Here is a 17,339-nt window from a genome sequence, read left to right as displayed (position 1 = left end):
AGATACAAAGACAATTGTCTCCTGTAAAGCATGGATATGGGGGGGGGGGGGGGGGTTTCTCATAAGAAAGCTTTGGTTATAATTAGCAGTGTGTAGTTAGCATTATTTGTATAAAATCAGCTGAAAATAGTGTTAATTTCGTATTACTAGCTGATATACTTAGCTTTACACAGGGTATAATCTACAGGTTAAGTAAAACATAGTGAAAAACATAGCTAGAGTTGAATGTAGAATAAATTCTGTTCTTTTATTTGAGTAACAGTAGGCTTGTGTAAATATCAGTTTTTTAGTTGGAATCATACAAATACCAAATTATTCTCAAATATGAATATTGAATTTGAATAGTAGGAATATGACTATTTAAAATACAATAATATACATATATAACTTTTTTTTAACCCTAACATGACAAAATCATAGCGGAAGGAAATCTGAATTAGTAAATTAGATGCTTCTTAGAAATAAGACAAATAATTGAAAAAAAGGTTCGGTTAAGTAAGATAAAATCATATTATGAAAAATCTATGTTAAATCTTTGCTTTCTCAAAGAAAACTTGGTGTGCAGCCTCCCTCACCAACTCAACCTGTCACTTCACTTATTATTGGCCCAATTTCCCTAAAAGCCGCTACTTTACGTATTGTTTCAGGAAATTTTTGCGAACCGCAAAATACTGTGAAATGCAGTAGTTTCAACGGGAAAAAGAGATTTTCAAAATTTGCTGTATTCATGAAATAAACTCATATTTATATTAATGGCAGCGAATTAAACCATATTTTATTTCAGCAATATGACTTTTTTTTTTTTTGCCAATTCACTAAGGAATTAGGAGTCATTATTTACCTTTGTTTATTTTGTTAAGTCACAATGTCTGTAAGCTGCTAATGTGTAATAGTGGTAGAGCGATCTTAACCTTGGATTTATACTAGGGAAGGGATGGTCAAATCTTTGAGTTTCACAGAATTTCCAGTATTCGAAAGATTTGAGTTTTGAGGAAAAATATTTGGAGAAATATATTAAGAGTAAATGTTGTAAATTCACAAATTCAGCACTGGAAACTCTTATTACTAGTCTTATTATGTTTACTGTTTCTCAAAATATTCTACTTTTCATGTATTTGTTTTAAGTAAATAAAATTACAATACAGTATATATCATTTACAGTTCTAGAAAACTTATTTCATGAAACTTTTGTAGATGCCTAGTTGAAGTATTTAGGGACCCCAAAATATGGTGAAGATTGCAGAAGGTGATGAAAATTGACTAAAAGTTTTTTTTTGGCAAAATTTCTCAACATTTTTGAGGAAACAACGAAATGGTGCAAAAAACAGCTGTTTCTGAGAATTGATAGAAGATGATGGGAAAGTCATAGATCTTTAACACATGAAAAAGATTTCAAAAACAAAATATTTCACTATATCTGTAAGTATTACGAGGGTGACCACCAGACTTGAATTTTGGGAAAAGCAGGAAATATGCATGAATTTTCATCATGGGAGAAAAAACCTGGAATTATGCTTGAATTACTTGTCACCGGGGATTTCGTATATCTCTCTCGCAGATAATATGTCTACTAGTTTTACAGGTTACATCAAACCCATACTTATGATGATACAAGAATTTCATTTCAAATTAACAAAAAAGAGTTATAGTTTTTATCGTTTGCTAATTGGTGGCAGTTCTGCTTTAAAGTGGTTTTGTAAACTTTGATTAATTTTGATGACCACTGCCGTATTGAAAATTGGCTGCTGATCACCAAACAATTGAATATTTTTATCGACCTTGGGCATTCGCATCGTCAAGACGTCAATATGGCAGTGTTGTTATTGCTTAGACGTAGAGTGAATATTAGGGATGGGGCGACCGAATCCAATATCCGCCGAATCCTAGTGATTCGAAGGTTCGGCGGGTCTGATATAGGATTCGTCAAAGGATTCGGTTTTTACTATTTATGGGAAAAAAATACAGTAAAACTCGCTTACGAGGTCCCGCATGGTAGGTTTTTCCGTATAAAGCGTTTAAATTGCCCGAGGTCTCGTTATTTACTCCATTACATGTGTGATATAATGTCCGTTAAAATTTTTTCTGAAACTTCTTGTCTCAAATAATGGCACACGTAAATATGAAGAAAAGACAAATGAACAACAACATACGAAGAAATATGGCTGATGTACCATAACTACAGTACAAACCCAATAGTTATTTTAAGATAATTACCATAAAAAGAACTAAAGATTCTTTGTAGAATACCATAATTACTACAGAAGCATGATAGCTACCATATTTGCACTATAGTTACCGTAACAACTGAGATGTATATTTACCGTGATAGTAATGTATTATTTATTTATGACATATTAAATTAAAGAACATCGTTTAAAAAAAAAAGGTTGTTAAACTTTGATATGTACGGTTGGCACATGTTGCTAAGAAATAATGCGATCTGAAAGAATGCAGTACTACTACGAAAAGTGAAAATGGTACTCGTGGATTTTTAGGTTATGGCAGTCTCTTTCGTTTTTCAGTAATATCGGCCGAAAATTAACGAGCGTACTGTATCGGAAGTCGGCAGAAATGCTGATTCATTTAAATATTGGCAAAATCAGCTTCTTCAATACAGCTCTACATTTAATGACATGAGTAAACATACTTCAGACTTCAGGATATTGAAAAAGACTTTAATTTCCATGTAGGTTTATTGTGTATGTTTTTTTTGCAAGTGTAAATTGAATGAAGTAAAATGTTTTTATTTTTATTACTTTCAATTGATTAAACTTTAATGACCAGTTACAGATATTTGTGATACTAATTTTGAGGTTAAGGAATTTTACTAAAGCATTCCAGCCAAGCAGGTTGCCAGCGAGAGATGCTTCTCTTTTGCTGGAAACACTATCTCCAATCGTAGAGCTAATTTAACTCCTGAACGTGCAGAACAAATTATTGTTCTGAATGATAGATTAAAGAACAGAATTTAATACTCTGTGACAATATCTCTCAGAATTATTGTGCTGAAAAGTGGAAATGTTGAAACAATGTGAATGTACTTTTCAAACAACATGATTTTTGGTGCTAAGTTTGTTGAAGCTCAGTAAGGACTCCAGAAAAATTGACAAGGGTGAAATTTTTCCAAAGATATGTTACATTTACACAAACATATACTTGGTTATGTTAGTTGGATGATATCAGTTACTAATGACCAAATGGAAACAGGTAAGATTCAATGAAAAAAAAATGTTATTTTTTTTCTAGCAGTGCAAAATGTAAACACACTCTGTAAATAGTTACCCAAAATTAATAAGCCCACTTCCTTTTAATACTTTATTCAAACATGATATTACCGTATTGGCCCGAATATAAGGCGACCCCGAATATAAGGCGACCTGCAGTTTCAGGAGGCCAAACAAATGTAAAAATAATTTTTGGTAGAAATTAATGTGAAAATTCATTAGACATACATTTTGTGTTGATAAATCGTTTTTGCATTTATGTATAACAATTAATTTATATTTATCACTTTACTTATTTAAAATAAGTTTGAATGGCCTACCCTAAAAGTCAAAAGAAAACAATTAGAAAATATTTACACTTTTAAATATTACACTAGAAATTTTTTCGTGTTTACTCTAATGAAGCTGCATAATTGTCATCTTCAGAGCTGTTTATTTGTCTAGAGCTCGTTCCCCGCCGTTCCACCCATGTGTGATTGTTGATTTTTCACAGTTTACTGTATCTACGAATTTAAAATTTTTACAATGGCTATTAATCACTCTTAAAATACAGCATTTAACTTTCCGTTTGACTTAAGCTACGTATTACCACAGAACAAGGTGTATTACTATTTAGTAGTGTGTTTAACGTAAAAAAAGCAAACAAATAATGCATCTTGCCGGAACAAAACAAGTGGCTAGCTGACATGATGAAGCATACGGCCATGAATAACTTCGGTTACGTGACCGCGTATATTTGTCCATATTACTCTCTGACAGAGAGAGTCTGTTCTATGAATTTGAAAGAATAATCTATTATAATTATGAAAGGTTTTTACATAAATAAAGAGTGGATTATTAAAATAGCTTTTGAAGCAACGTACCAAATTCCTGTTAATATGGCGTCTTCGAGCGTGTTCGGCAATGTTCGTTTTACAACAAAGAAATATTGTGGAAAGACAGTTGGCAGCCGTGAATTTCCATACATTACATCCGAAATGTTTGTAAACGTAAACAATCGTTCTGAAAATAACTGTGATATTTTAGTACAAATATTTCAGTTAAAAATCTGAAGATAAATTACCGTAAATGTTAACACGCGATTGTACACAAAGTACAAATATGAATTGTGAAATAAAAGGTTGCCATTTTGAGATGCTTCAACATTCACGTTTTTACTCAAGAACAAATATTTTAATTTTCAACTTCAAACAATTGTAAATTACTGCAATATTAGGTGGATTTATTGTTTTTACCGTGTGAGGTAACAAAGTTTTAGTTAATATAAAAAATCGTGAACGTTTTGTTAAACAATGTTTCTACTGTAGCTTTCAGCTTGGAACTAATGTTTGCGGTTCTGACGTCTTGGGTGCGAAAATAAGGCGACTTCCAATTTTTGCATCTCTCGTTTATGTAAAAATGGTCGCCTTATATTCGGACCAATACGGTAAGTTTAAGATAAAAATAATTTCCCAAAAGTGTAACTGTACCACAAAAGCTCGAGCTCGGCTCGAAGTAAAATTCTTAGGCTCGCAGACCTCTAGCTTATTTATAGAAAAAATCCTAACCGCTAATCTGTACTAAAACTGAAATTTCTCAAGAAAAAATTGTTGTCTATATATACTTATACCAGAAATGTACCAATCTACATGTGATAAAGTCAAGGGACTTTTAGTGCAAGCAGAATACATCTCACTTACAGTAGATATGTGGACATCATCTATTAAAAGATTCGGGTTTGGGTTCGAGATTCGGCAATTCCAGTCGAGGATTCGAGTTAGGATTCGGATTCGAGGAAATCAGGATTCGCCCCATTCCTAGTGAATATGATTTTAAATACACACAAAATGCACCCAACTTATTGAAATGTTGCTTACAAAATGTTAATTTTACCCAATCATTTGGTTTTTTCAATTTTCTATTGATGAAATTTCGTATTCAGCATCCAACCAATTTTATGGTATAAATGCTGCTATAAATGTCCAGAATCTTTTTTTTGGCTTTAGTTCGTACTGACAAGCTACTACATTTGAATGTAGTTGTAGTTTTTGAAAATGTAATTTTGCCAAAATGTTGTTCAGAAGATAAATTACTTCTGTTATGAACAAATAAATGCATTAGAATTTAGAGAAAAACCATGCGTAAGTCATGGATGTAAGAAGTTAATACTTGAAATCAAAATGAGAATTTCCTTCCACCCCCTTTACAATCTGCATAGCAAAAAAATTTGTTATAATGAAGTTTAATGCTAATTTATTGCAGATGTATTGGTATTATTTTTGTTTAGCAATAATCACTACATGATAGCATATTTACGTTTCTCTCTAGTGAGTTATTTTCATGCTATTAAACAAATATATAGCATATTAACACTTAGCTACAATTGGTTTTTATATCCAATTTCTAACCAGTTGACTTCAACTTCAGAACAGACACCCACTCGGTACACAAATTGTAATTTCGCACGTACGCTCACAGTTCATGCCGCTAGAATCGTTGCAGTAATGTCTCTTGTGCTTGGCCCATGTTAACAGGCCTGAGTTTCCTATCGCATACGGTGCCAATCATGACACAGTATTTCTAAAACTGTGCGGGGTTTTTGAGTGCTTGGGAGTAGAGCTAGATCTGCACAGTTATTCTCCTGAAGGACAGTACGGCATTGAGGGTAGTTCTATTCTGTTTTGGAAAACTATTGTGTTTGTTTCGTTTTGTCGTGTTTTTGTCTCGTTTCTACCGTTGTGCTGAATTTTTTTGGGTTCAATATTTTTCTGTCATCACTTTTGGTTTTTTTTCGTTCTCTTAGTACATTTTTCTTTGTTTTTCTTTGTTCTTTGACCATATTCCTGTTACGGAATACTTTGTGGTGTTTATATCCTGTTGACAACAGCAATTTTTTGCTTAATTTGTGTTTTTTGTCTTTTGGGTATTTTTTTATTTTATTTTTTTATTTTTCTTCAACAGAAAAAGTTCTTAGCAATGGTGTATGTCCAAAAACTTACATGAAGTCATCGAGAGTAGTCAGTAGTGTAAGCCTGAGGGGAGACTGGTGTGTGGTGTTGCAGAGGAAGCACGAGGGCGTGGAGCGAGACCTGGCCGCCCTCGAGGACAAGGTGTCGACGCTGGGGCAGGAGGCGGACCGGCTGTGCGGGATCCACTCGGACCACGCCGACCAGATCCGGGCCAAGAGAGCCGAGATCGTGGCCTACTGGCAGAGCCTCACTACCAAGGCCGAGGTGAGCGTGCAGGCAGATGTAGGGGCGTGCCAATAGTATATTTTTGAATCAAATAGTAACAATTTCGAATTGAATGCGAAATAGTTTTGAATTCAAATAGATGCCAATATTTTGCTTTGGTGTATTACCATACAGAATAAACATTCCACAGATAAAGTTTCGGGTAGCAAGGCTAAATTCATTTATACAGCAACATTTGCGGTTCTTTAACCTTAATTTGAAAGAAGCTAGACACCACAATGTTCAATTTTTTTATGAGGTGGTTTAAGAAATTCTTGAATACTAATTGAACTATAAAATAACCGGCTAAACAAATTAACATAATTTAAAAAATAATGCATACCTTTTTTCTCAGTTGATTTTTGATATCAAGTTATAAAACTGCAAATTCAGTAGTTAGAAAATTGTGTTAGGTTATATTTCAAGTGAATTGAAATAAATTATAAAATAAATGAAAAAATTAAAAATGTTACCTTAAACATAGTAATTAATTACAAAACAGGGAAAAATTTTTTTTAGTATAATTTATAGGCTACCTGTTAGTATTTTCAGAACGTAAGTGGCAGGTTTAACATTTTGCCATTAGCTTGTTGCTGGTAAAGGAAGTAACAGATTCCATTATTATTATTATTTTTTAGATTTAGGCCTATTTGCTTTGTCATGCTTTAAAGCCTTGGAACTTGACTCTTCACCACTTTGCTTGGTATCCATTTAAGGTAAATGACCTTTGATAAACCTCATTTTAAAAATATTCAACTTTTTTTTCCCTTTTATTGACAAAACACATAGGAGGTTAGGCATACCCAGCACTCAAGGACAATGGCTGACTACATCCATAGGTAAAGATGACATCTGAATCCTTGTACCGTGGTGGATTTTTTAAATGATCTGTTTCGTTTGGAAATGGCTTCGTGTTTATTTACTGCTGTCAAGCTATCGTAACTTGTTAATTTACTGTAGTCTGTTAATATTAATTCCTCAGAATAAACTTATTAAACATGCATTGAAAGTACTCGTTAATATGATTATATTGGTAGATTAGAAAAGACAGCATTAAAATTTGATGGAAAAAAAAATCACATTGAACCACTAGAAACTAAACTGACGTGCTTGTAAATATTCACAATTTTTATTTTTGATATTCAGCCTCTGAATGTGAATAGTTGATTATTGCTATTCACAACTATTTATTTACGAATATTTGACATCCTTAAGCAGATGTAAACTCTATGAGTGAAAAGGAGATCTTTTGTTTGTGTAGTTATATGTAATCAAATTTCCAGACACTTTTTTTGAAAAAAAAGTTAGTAAAGTCAGAAATTTCAAATAGATTAATTTAATCTAGCGAACCACACTAAAATTATAAATTATAATATGTATAAATGCAGCAAAACTGGCTGTAAGTTAGAAAGACTTAAAACCATTTTTATGCTTTTATAATAAAATATGCTATTTAACCAGTGTCACTGGTTACATATTGGATTTAATAACCTTATTTTGTGATGGATGTTGTAGTTATGCGAGTTAAATGCAATGTGCATATTTGTTTTCCCAGGAACGCAGGCTCAAACTCGCAGAATCGTACTACCTGCATCGCTTCCTGGCCGACTTCCGGGACCTCATATCCTGGATCAACGACATGAAAGCCATCATCTCGGCCGACGAACTGGCCAAGGACGTGGCCGGCGCGGAGGCCCTGCTGGAGAGGCACCAGGAGCACAAGGTGACCAGTTCCTTCCCTCGCTTGTCTTCTTAGTCTTGGAATTATGTCCTTTGCATTCCTAGATATTTCATTTGAAATTTCACGAGGAACACAAAAAAAATTCTGAATTTTGTGAAAAGTACAATTGCCTGCCAGAAAAATTATAAAATCAAAACTTAATTTGTTGGAATGAAACCAGGGGCGCAACAACTAAATTTCCAGGGGGGGGGGGGGGGCAATATACCTTTCTATAAAGAATCATCGTTCCCCCCTATTGAAGCGGGGGGTCCGGGGGTCCTCCCCCGGGAAAATTTGTATTTCAAGGTGGAAAATAGTGCTATTTAAGCAGTTTTTACTATCTAAAAATTGATTACACAGCACTTTCTTTGCTCCCGTTTGCCCCCACTTCAAGGTTTCAGAGGGGGGGCGGGGGGGACAAAATACCCTTCTCCCCCCCCCCTCCTTGTTGCGCCCCTGAATGAAACCCATTATTTTATGGCCTACATTTAATTTTTATGAGCACAAACTTAAACTGTCTTTAAATTTTTTCCAGAGCTTGTTTTGATCTAAGGCTGCACGTGAGGGCGTGTGTGTGTGCGAGTGTGTGTGGATGTTGCCGAAGGCTGGTGAGGCAGGCGAGTGCGTGTGCGCAGGGGGAGATAGACGCGCGGGAGGACAGCTTCAGGACGACGACGGAGGCCGGCCGTCAGCTGCTGGACAGCGCCCACTACGCCTCGGACGAGGTGCAGGAGAAGCTGGCGGTGCTGTCCAGCGAGAAGACGTCCCTGCTGTCCATGTGGGAGGAGCGTCGCATCCTGTACGAGCAGTGCATGGACCTGCAGCTGTTCTACCGCGACACGGAGCAGGCCGACACCTGGATGGCCAAGCAGGAGGTGCGCTGCCTATTTGTGTACAAGCTACAGGGTTTGTTTGGAAAGTAATAGGACTGAGTCGATTTAAAAAAAAATTTATAGCGCCAATCGTTACAATTCTTTAAAAACTTTCAAAGTAGGCTCCTTATGCGTTGATGCAGTGCTGCCGCCGCGATTTCCAAGCATTGAAGGCGTCACGGAAGGCATTCTCCGGAATAGCCTTGAGAGCCGCGGTGCAAGTGCTTGATCCCCTCTGTCGTCTCAAAATGCTCGCCTTTCATCGGCCTTTTCAAGCGAGGAAACAAAAACAAGTGCTGTTTACAAGAAAGGCGATGTGAGCCGCAATTTCTGGTTTTCAGTGAGCACTTTTGGGACCATCTGAGGTGTATTTAGTCACTACTTACACTGGACTGTCAGTCTCATGATTCTGAATGTGCACCAAGTCAGGATGTATAGTGGGAAACCTGGTGGAATCGTCAAATGTAATCATGTATTCACACTTCAATCATGTGTATGCAGTTCTTAGTGAAAATTAACCTTTCTATATTCGAATACTCTGGAAAGTATACAGAGCGGAATGTGACTGTATTTAAACAGTATTCCTGAATTTTATAGTCACTGGCTGCTGCAAACATTTTTCGGTGTGATCTCTGCTTTAACAAAGATGAAATTTCAGTAATAACGAAAAATGTTTTTACGGCACAAAAAAAGTTCAAACCAATATGGTATCTTTAATTTTCTGGTTGTTCGTACTTGAAAGACCAACTACAGTAAAAACAAAGTACATTAAAACTGGGGACTGTAAAGAACAAATTACATTTGAATTGTAAAAAAAATTTGGGCCTGCTTATTTCAAGGTTAGAATTTAGCTTAAACAAAATTAAGTGTTTTTGAATTGTTTTTAATATAAATGATGACTCAGAAAACTTCAATTGATACATATTTATTTTAACACTCTAATTTCTTTTTTCTTTATTAGAACTGAGAACCGAGGTTCTTGATTTAAAACTGAACTGGAATGGAACCAACCAATAAAAACCAGAACTACACAGTCACGGTAGTGAGGAATTATTGTGCAGTCCAATAAGCACAATTGGTACTTACTTGTTTATCATTTCGAGGTGCAGTGTTCCTCAGTAATAAGAATGTTGAATGTGCCTTCCTAGAACCTACCATGACCACACTTGTATCCACTTCCATGACAATATGTGTAGTTTACACGACATGTACAAGTTGCTGACTGTTTTGTTTTGCCACAGGCCTTCTTGGCGAACGAAGACCTGGGAGACTCGTTGGACTCTGTGGAAGCGCTGATCAAGAAGCACGAGGACTTTGAGAAGTCGTTGGCTGCGCAGGAGGAGAAGATTAAGGCCCTGGATGAGTTCGCAACAAAGTTGATAGAGGGCCAGCACTACGCTGCTGATGATGTGGCGCAGAGACGGGCCATGGTGTGTATTGTTTGAGAACTACGTTGTCTTGCATCTTCACTCCTCGATTTTTTATTCTCGTAGTTTCTCTTTTTAAGGAATGCTTTCCTGCCGTATTTTCCAGCATAAATGTGACTCAGCTTATAATTAAATGTCAGACTGACAGTATTAGAAATTAAAATTTATATTTGCAATTTCATATGAGCAGTGAAGGCAAAAAAACTATTATTCTTGGAAGTAGCATGACATGACTTTTTTTGTCACATGCGAGACAATTTAATTTGATGTGAATGGATATTTATTTGAAATTTTAATATAAGTACCTATAAAGTTAAGATGGGCGTTGAGTAATGATGCTTCTTACGCATGCGTACTGTACTTGCTCATAGAATTCCTGAAATGGCAGTTTGTCAACACCCTTGATTCTTAAATTTTTAAAATATTTGTGAACAACCCAATAGCAGTGGACAAGTGTTGACCTTACTGCATGGCAAGAGGAAGGGTGAGTGCAGGAAGTGCCTCTGTCCTTAACACCCCCTATGTCCCAACCCTCCTTAACTCTTCACCGCACCCTCTCCTAGATTGCCGGGCGCATGTGCCCCAGCAATCCTGCCGGCCAGGTCAGGGCATGTTCTTTGCTTTGTTACACTGTGTGGTATTGTTATAGTAAGTAGAAACAGAAACTAAAAGGAATCTCATTTCAACACTTACTAAATAGCTTCTGTAATCTAATTTTCCATTAATTTCTTTATGCAATTCTGTGACTAGCAAAAAACCAAAAATTTAATATGGAAGGTAAAGCCGAACCTTGAGAGTTTATACTCTAGGAAATTATCAAATATATAAGTACTTTTAAAAGCAATATAAATAATATGTAATATTTCAATATGAAGTATAAGTAGCATGTACACAATTCCAATAGGCACTAAGGAAATTCAGCCTCTTACTGAACTGAATTTATAAAATCATTTTTGGTTAGTTATGCTGTTATAACAATTTATTGTATTGTCATACCATTTATGGAATTCTGGCAGATCAGAAATGATAAATAAAAATTTAATTTATTAATTTATGGGAATATAGGTACATATAACGTGTTAATAGCTAGACAATTGGTTTATTTAATATTGATGCCATCCAGCTCTACAAAATTTAAGAAAGTGCTAAACATTTTAAAGTTATTTCCTTGATTTCAGGATCCCATACAGCCATAGTTTTGACAGTTGTGTGATTTAGTGTGTAAAACATAATCCCCAAAATGTTAGGAGTGCAGTAAATGTGTTTGTTGTATGTAAAACGGGGCTGAAAATGTGTTGCAGCTTTTGGAGCGTCGCTCTGCTCTCCTCGACAAGTCTGCCCAGCGCCGAGCTATCCTGGAGGATGCATACCGTCTGCAGCAGTTCGAGAGGGACTGTGACGAAACCAAGGGCTGGATCAACGAGAAGCTGAAGTTTGCTAAGGATGACAATTATTTGGTGAGATGCCGACCGCTTCACACATCCACCGTACGTGGTATACAGTAGCACCGATTGGCTTTCATTCTCATTGCTTCTGCTTTCAGGATCCCACCAACCTGAATGGCAAAGTCCAGAAACACCAGAATTTCGAACAAGAGCTGAATGCGAACAAGTCGCGCATGGAGGAGATAACATCCACAGGACAGGAACTGATGGAAGCCAACCACTATGCTTCAGGTATGTACGGCCCGTGTGCTGTTTCATTTAAGCCCACCGCACACAGTACAATATTTTCTACTAGCTTGCTTACTAGAATGCTTACTGGTTTCTGTACTGTGTAGGCTACAAGCTGAAACACTAGGTGCGCTACAAGTTTCTGCTGCACACGATTCTAGCTGCCTTACTAGTTTTGTTAAGAGAATATTCTCCACAACATTATTTATTATTATGATGATCACATTTTTTACTGCATACAAACAAGGCTCTTCTTTGTATGCATTTATTAAAACGAGGAGTTGGTCACTATTCCACTTCTTTCCGTCCATGTTTATCACGACATGTGGGCTTAAAAGTGTAAACAACCCCTCATGCTGTTTTCGTGAGTTCTGGTTGGCCACTCCTTAAATATTGGAACACACCAAGCAATGAAAATAGGACGCAGTCTATAACCAGTAGCCCAGCTCGTTCAACTACTAGTATCCAGTTTGAATTCGAGTGAAGAAACTAGTAGTAGAGCCAGTACGACTCCTAGCTTACAATATTGTAAGGAATATTGTACCGTGTGCGGCGGGCTTTACCTTCCAGTTTAAATCATCAGTAATTTTTGTTCTAAAGGCTTTGTCCATTCTTTTATAAAATAATTTCCAGTCAATGGTATTCTAATTGCCATTTAAATGCTACCAAATTATTTTCAGCAGAAATACTTTTTTATAATTTCATGCAGTAAGTTTCATTAGGTGTAAACGTTCAGTGAGAAGGACAGACATGTAGTTTGATGGTGGGAGGCCGGCGTATGGGGGGGGGAGTGGTGCAGAGTCGCGCTGCGGTGGTTGCAGACCGCATCCAGGCGCGCACGGAAGAGATCGTGGGTCTGTGGGAGACGCTGGTGCGAGCCACGGAGAAGAAGGGCTCCATGCTGCAGGAGGCGTCGGAGCAGCAGCACTTCAACCGCACCGTGGAGGACGTGGAGCTGTGGCTCAGCGAGATCGAGGGCCAGCTCATGAGCGAGGACTACGGCAAGGTATCTCTTCGTCATCGGCATTTGTTTACAATACTTACAAATTCTTTGGTTTTGCTTGCGGGCATTTTTTTTCAAGTTTCTATTACTCTGCGATCTATAATGTTTACTTAACTTTGATCCCGCTAAAAAATTTAATTTCAATGTTGCCAATGTCGTATAATGTAATAACTTGTGCCCTAGAGTATGTTTTGTCACAATGTATAGAATCTAAATGTTTTAAACGGTAGTTATGTTTGTTGGTTAGAAAGTTGCAACTTGGGGCTGTAAGCACGTTAAAGGGGAACTATGTTTTTGTGATGGTGGGTAGAAGTGCCTTATTATCAAACAGTAAGTATTGCCTGGATGTTTTGGAGTGTGGGATGGTGATCTCGCCTGACCTGACGCAGGTTCCAGCTGCGGTTGGGGGCAATGGCTGTGTTAGTTAAGGGGATGGCATGAAGGTGACTATAGAAGAGCTGCTAAATTATGTTCAGGAAATACACTTGTATCACTTACATGATATCTTTTTATTTTTTGTTCCTTTTTATTTTGTATAATTTTAAATACTATATATTTATTTTTTATTATTAAATAGTTGGTTTGTTTTATTAGCTCTGATGATACCAAAAGGGTTAGTTTGTAGATTTTTATTAACATTATAACATTTTATGAAAATTCTTCGAAGAACCTTAACAATCCTGGAAAAAACCTGGAATTTTGTTTTGCCAAAAGAGTGGCCACATTGAGAATTTTTTTATTGCAAGAAAAATTATCTAAAACAGAATTAAACTTCTAATTGAACTTGGCCATTTGAATAGGATTTTGACAATGCTTCCAAGTCATGAATTCATAATGAGCTTAAACTCTTAGTAGAAGTGGCTAACACATTCCTTGAAAACATTATCTAATTCTTAGAGGGAGTTGTATTTATTAAATTGTGACAAATACTCATAATGTATGTTCTTTAGGGTTGAGGTTTTAAATAAAAGAAAATGATTTATTGCACAATTCTGAATACTCCACATAGTAAATAAATATAACATGATAAAACTGGTGAGAAAGATGGGATGGGGCATTACTACCGACATAAGAGCATGTTGATAATAAGTATGGAAATGTTTTGTAGTGGATACTGAAAAATGATTTTAGGGTTTTTTGATGATCCATTTATAAAGCAGAGGGCTGAAGTTATTTTAAAACAGGGCATGTAGCAACACATGATTAGCGCAGCAAGAGGAGTAGAGCAAACTGTACAACATTGCTGCAGTGCTTTCTGTTAGTCACTTGATGATGGTGCTTCAGGATCTGACGAGTGTGCAGAACCTACAGAAGAAACATGCGCTGTTGGAAGCAGACGTCGGCTCTCACCAAGACCGCATCGAAGGCATCCGATTGGCTGCCAACCAGTTTGTGGAGCGAGGTCACTTTGATGCTGAAAACATCAAGGCAAAAGAGGTGGGTTTAAGTTCCGAAGATGTGTATTAGTAGATGTCAGTTTTCTGATGCCCATATTTTCTGCTATCTAAATTGTATGGGCGTTGTTAAATAGTGAATGACTATGGGGTTTATTTGTAGTCGCATCCTAGTGATTAATATATAATAAATATTATTAATATAGAAATAATTCAAAACACTTGTTACATCAAATTTATATTTAAGCAGAATTCAGCTTATTAAAAATTTTTTTATTTTTTATTCTTGCACACAATTTCGAAAATATTTAGGTTTTTATTAAAGCTCTAAAATAGTTGTGCAAGAGTACATTTGTACATTCATGTGATTTATAAAATTAATTGGTTCATATAGCATTCATAGACACATTAGGAGCTATCTAAATTTCTTTATGCAATATTTATACAATGATTACTTAGCCTTGGAAAATGTTTTACATTAGGCTCATGTTAGGATGACCCTGGCTGATTCCAGTTTCCAATTTTACCCCAGAAATCATTTTAAATTCTAGTGACCTGTTTGGTGCATGTTAGTCTGTAATGACTTAGTTCTCTACAGGTGTGAAACAGAAAAAAAAAGAAAGATGTATACAGTGTTAACAATAATTGGTTTTATCGTGTGTGATAATCACACTCATTCCAAGTGTTAAAGCTTAGCTGTATTATGAAAACTGACGCCCAGTAATGGGTGAAACGACTCATCATTTGCAGAGTCTGTATTGTGATTGGAGAGTTCAAAGAAGAGAGTTGGGCTGGTGATGCGTGGCAGGTGGCGCTGACGGACCGGTACGCCGCCCTCCAGAAGCCCATGAACATTCGCAAGCAGCGCCTGCTGGACTCCCTGCAAGTGCAGCAGCTGTTCCGAGACATCGAGGACGAGGAGGCCTGGATCAGGGAGAAGGAGCCCGTGGCAGCGTCCACCAACCGAGGTGACTGAGCGAATATCACCTTTCTAAGTTACAATCAAATATGAATATCGAGTTTGAATAGTAAGAATGAGAACTTTATTGTCACTAAAAAATTTTTTTCCACAACATGTAACAGCTTTGGGAAATGTGATAAATAACACTGAAGTAAAAGGTTGGTTAAGTCAAGTCAGCTATAATAATTATAAGGAAAATGTTTGTTAAAATATATAAATTACAAATTAATTGGTTTTTTTTTTTAATAATGCAGCCAACATAACTTAACCTAATCTAAATATAATACGGATAATTCTGTGAACTTACTTTTATCATTACCTTACTATTACCATATAATATGTTTTTTATTTTTATTTTTATTTTTTATAGTTTAATTTCAGTATTTATAATAAAGTGTAATCTTGCCTTGTTAAGAAATGTATTCGCAATTTGATTTGGCTTCGTGAATATTTCTAGTATGTGTTCAATTCTATATTTGCTTCGTATTCAAAAAACACTATTCGCACGGGTCTGTCGGGAGGTGTGTTGTACGAGCTGCGGGTGTGTCGCGCGCAGGCCGGGACCTGATCGGGGTGCAGAACCTGATGAAGAAGCACCAGGCGGTGCTGGCGGAGATCAACAACCACGAGAGCAGGATCGGGGCCGTGTGCCAGTCGGGCCAGCAGATGCTGGAGGACGGCCACTTCGCCAGCGACGAGATCCGCCAGCGCGTGGGCACGCTCGGGGACCACTGGACCCAGCTCAAGGAGAAGGCCCTCCAGGTACACCGGCTTCCAGCCCGAGTGTTGTGCCATTTTCAAAATGTTTGTTTGTTCATATTTTTTTTTAGTTTGGAAAATGAGAGAAAATAAGAGATGCAAGTTCAAAGTAAAAATTAATTTTTTCCATTTCAATTGGATAACTCTTATTTTTACAAATTTCATGTAGACCAAATTACATTCATTGACTTTAATACAGTAAAATAGTGGTGCACCGATATGACTTTACCGATTACCGATTCGATTACCGATTATGAGAGCAATAATCGGCAGATACCGATGCAGTTACCGATTATAATGAAGAAATTTTTTTAAGTGTAATAATGCACACAAAATTTTTTATTCCCATGTGAATTTAATAACAAGATTAGGTAAAATTGAGAATACAGTTATAATAACAGTATAAAAATATATAAAATACACTATTAAGTCATTGAAAGGAGAAATTAAATTAACTTTTATTTAAATATTTGTTATTGTAAACAACTTGAACTACAGTCTAATAATTGTAATTTACAATAGGTAAGTTTTTGTTGCGGAAAACTAGCATTATTATCGACTATCACATAAGGTTGCAACAAGAAATTACCGTTTAACAATGTAAACATGCTGCTTTATTTTGTTCACATGAGTTTATAGAAAAATGTTTCCACACTTCACTTTTTTTCTCCCTACTCGCCATCTCACTATAGTTATATAAAAATGACTAAAAACCAACTTTAGCAGATGTGATTTTATTTATGTTAACTGAATATATAAAATTATAAGTACTTTTTCACTTTTCACGTCACATACAAATAACAAACGGATAATGTTACCAAAGACGCCCATAACGAGTTTGTAAAAAACTGATAAAAACTAGAAGGTATCGGGACCACGATTTTGAACCGCTACTACGACTCGAAAAGATCGATTGTCATAGAATCCACTGCAACTGTTTGTGGTATTTTGATTGCGTGCCATCTATTTTACTTCTCTGGCTATACGTAATGTACAAGGCCACTAAACAAAAGACGAAACGTAAATAAACGTGTAGGAAAAATGCATTTTTTATTGTTTGAGGCAATGAGATTTATTAAACGTAACGAAATATC

The 17,339-nt window shown here is 36.1% G+C and overlaps 1 protein-coding gene across 1 annotated transcript in view; it reads left to right on the top strand.

Moving 5' to 3' along the window:
- Window positions 1-17,339, top strand: part of LOC134537837 (spectrin alpha chain) — a 99,423-nt gene that overhangs the window by 20,082 nt on the left and 62,002 nt on the right. The window contains exons 8-17 of the mRNA XM_063378695.1: window positions 6,266-6,436; window positions 7,992-8,159; window positions 8,792-9,031; window positions 10,270-10,458; window positions 11,757-11,912; window positions 11,999-12,131; window positions 12,950-13,134; window positions 14,416-14,568; window positions 15,334-15,493; window positions 16,043-16,248. Coding sequence (XP_063234765.1) covers window positions 6,266-6,436; window positions 7,992-8,159; window positions 8,792-9,031; window positions 10,270-10,458; window positions 11,757-11,912; window positions 11,999-12,131; window positions 12,950-13,134; window positions 14,416-14,568; window positions 15,334-15,493; window positions 16,043-16,248 — 1,761 coding nt within the window. The remainder of the gene's footprint in view (window positions 1-6,265; window positions 6,437-7,991; window positions 8,160-8,791; window positions 9,032-10,269; window positions 10,459-11,756; window positions 11,913-11,998; window positions 12,132-12,949; window positions 13,135-14,415; window positions 14,569-15,333; window positions 15,494-16,042; window positions 16,249-17,339) is intronic.

This window comes from Bacillus rossius, chromosome 12 (assembly GCF_032445375.1).
Source record: "Bacillus rossius redtenbacheri isolate Brsri chromosome 12, Brsri_v3, whole genome shotgun sequence".
Classification (NCBI taxonomy): Eukaryota; Metazoa; Arthropoda; class Insecta; order Phasmatodea; family Bacillidae; genus Bacillus; species Bacillus rossius.
This window is presented reverse-complemented; position numbering and strand designations above follow the sequence as displayed.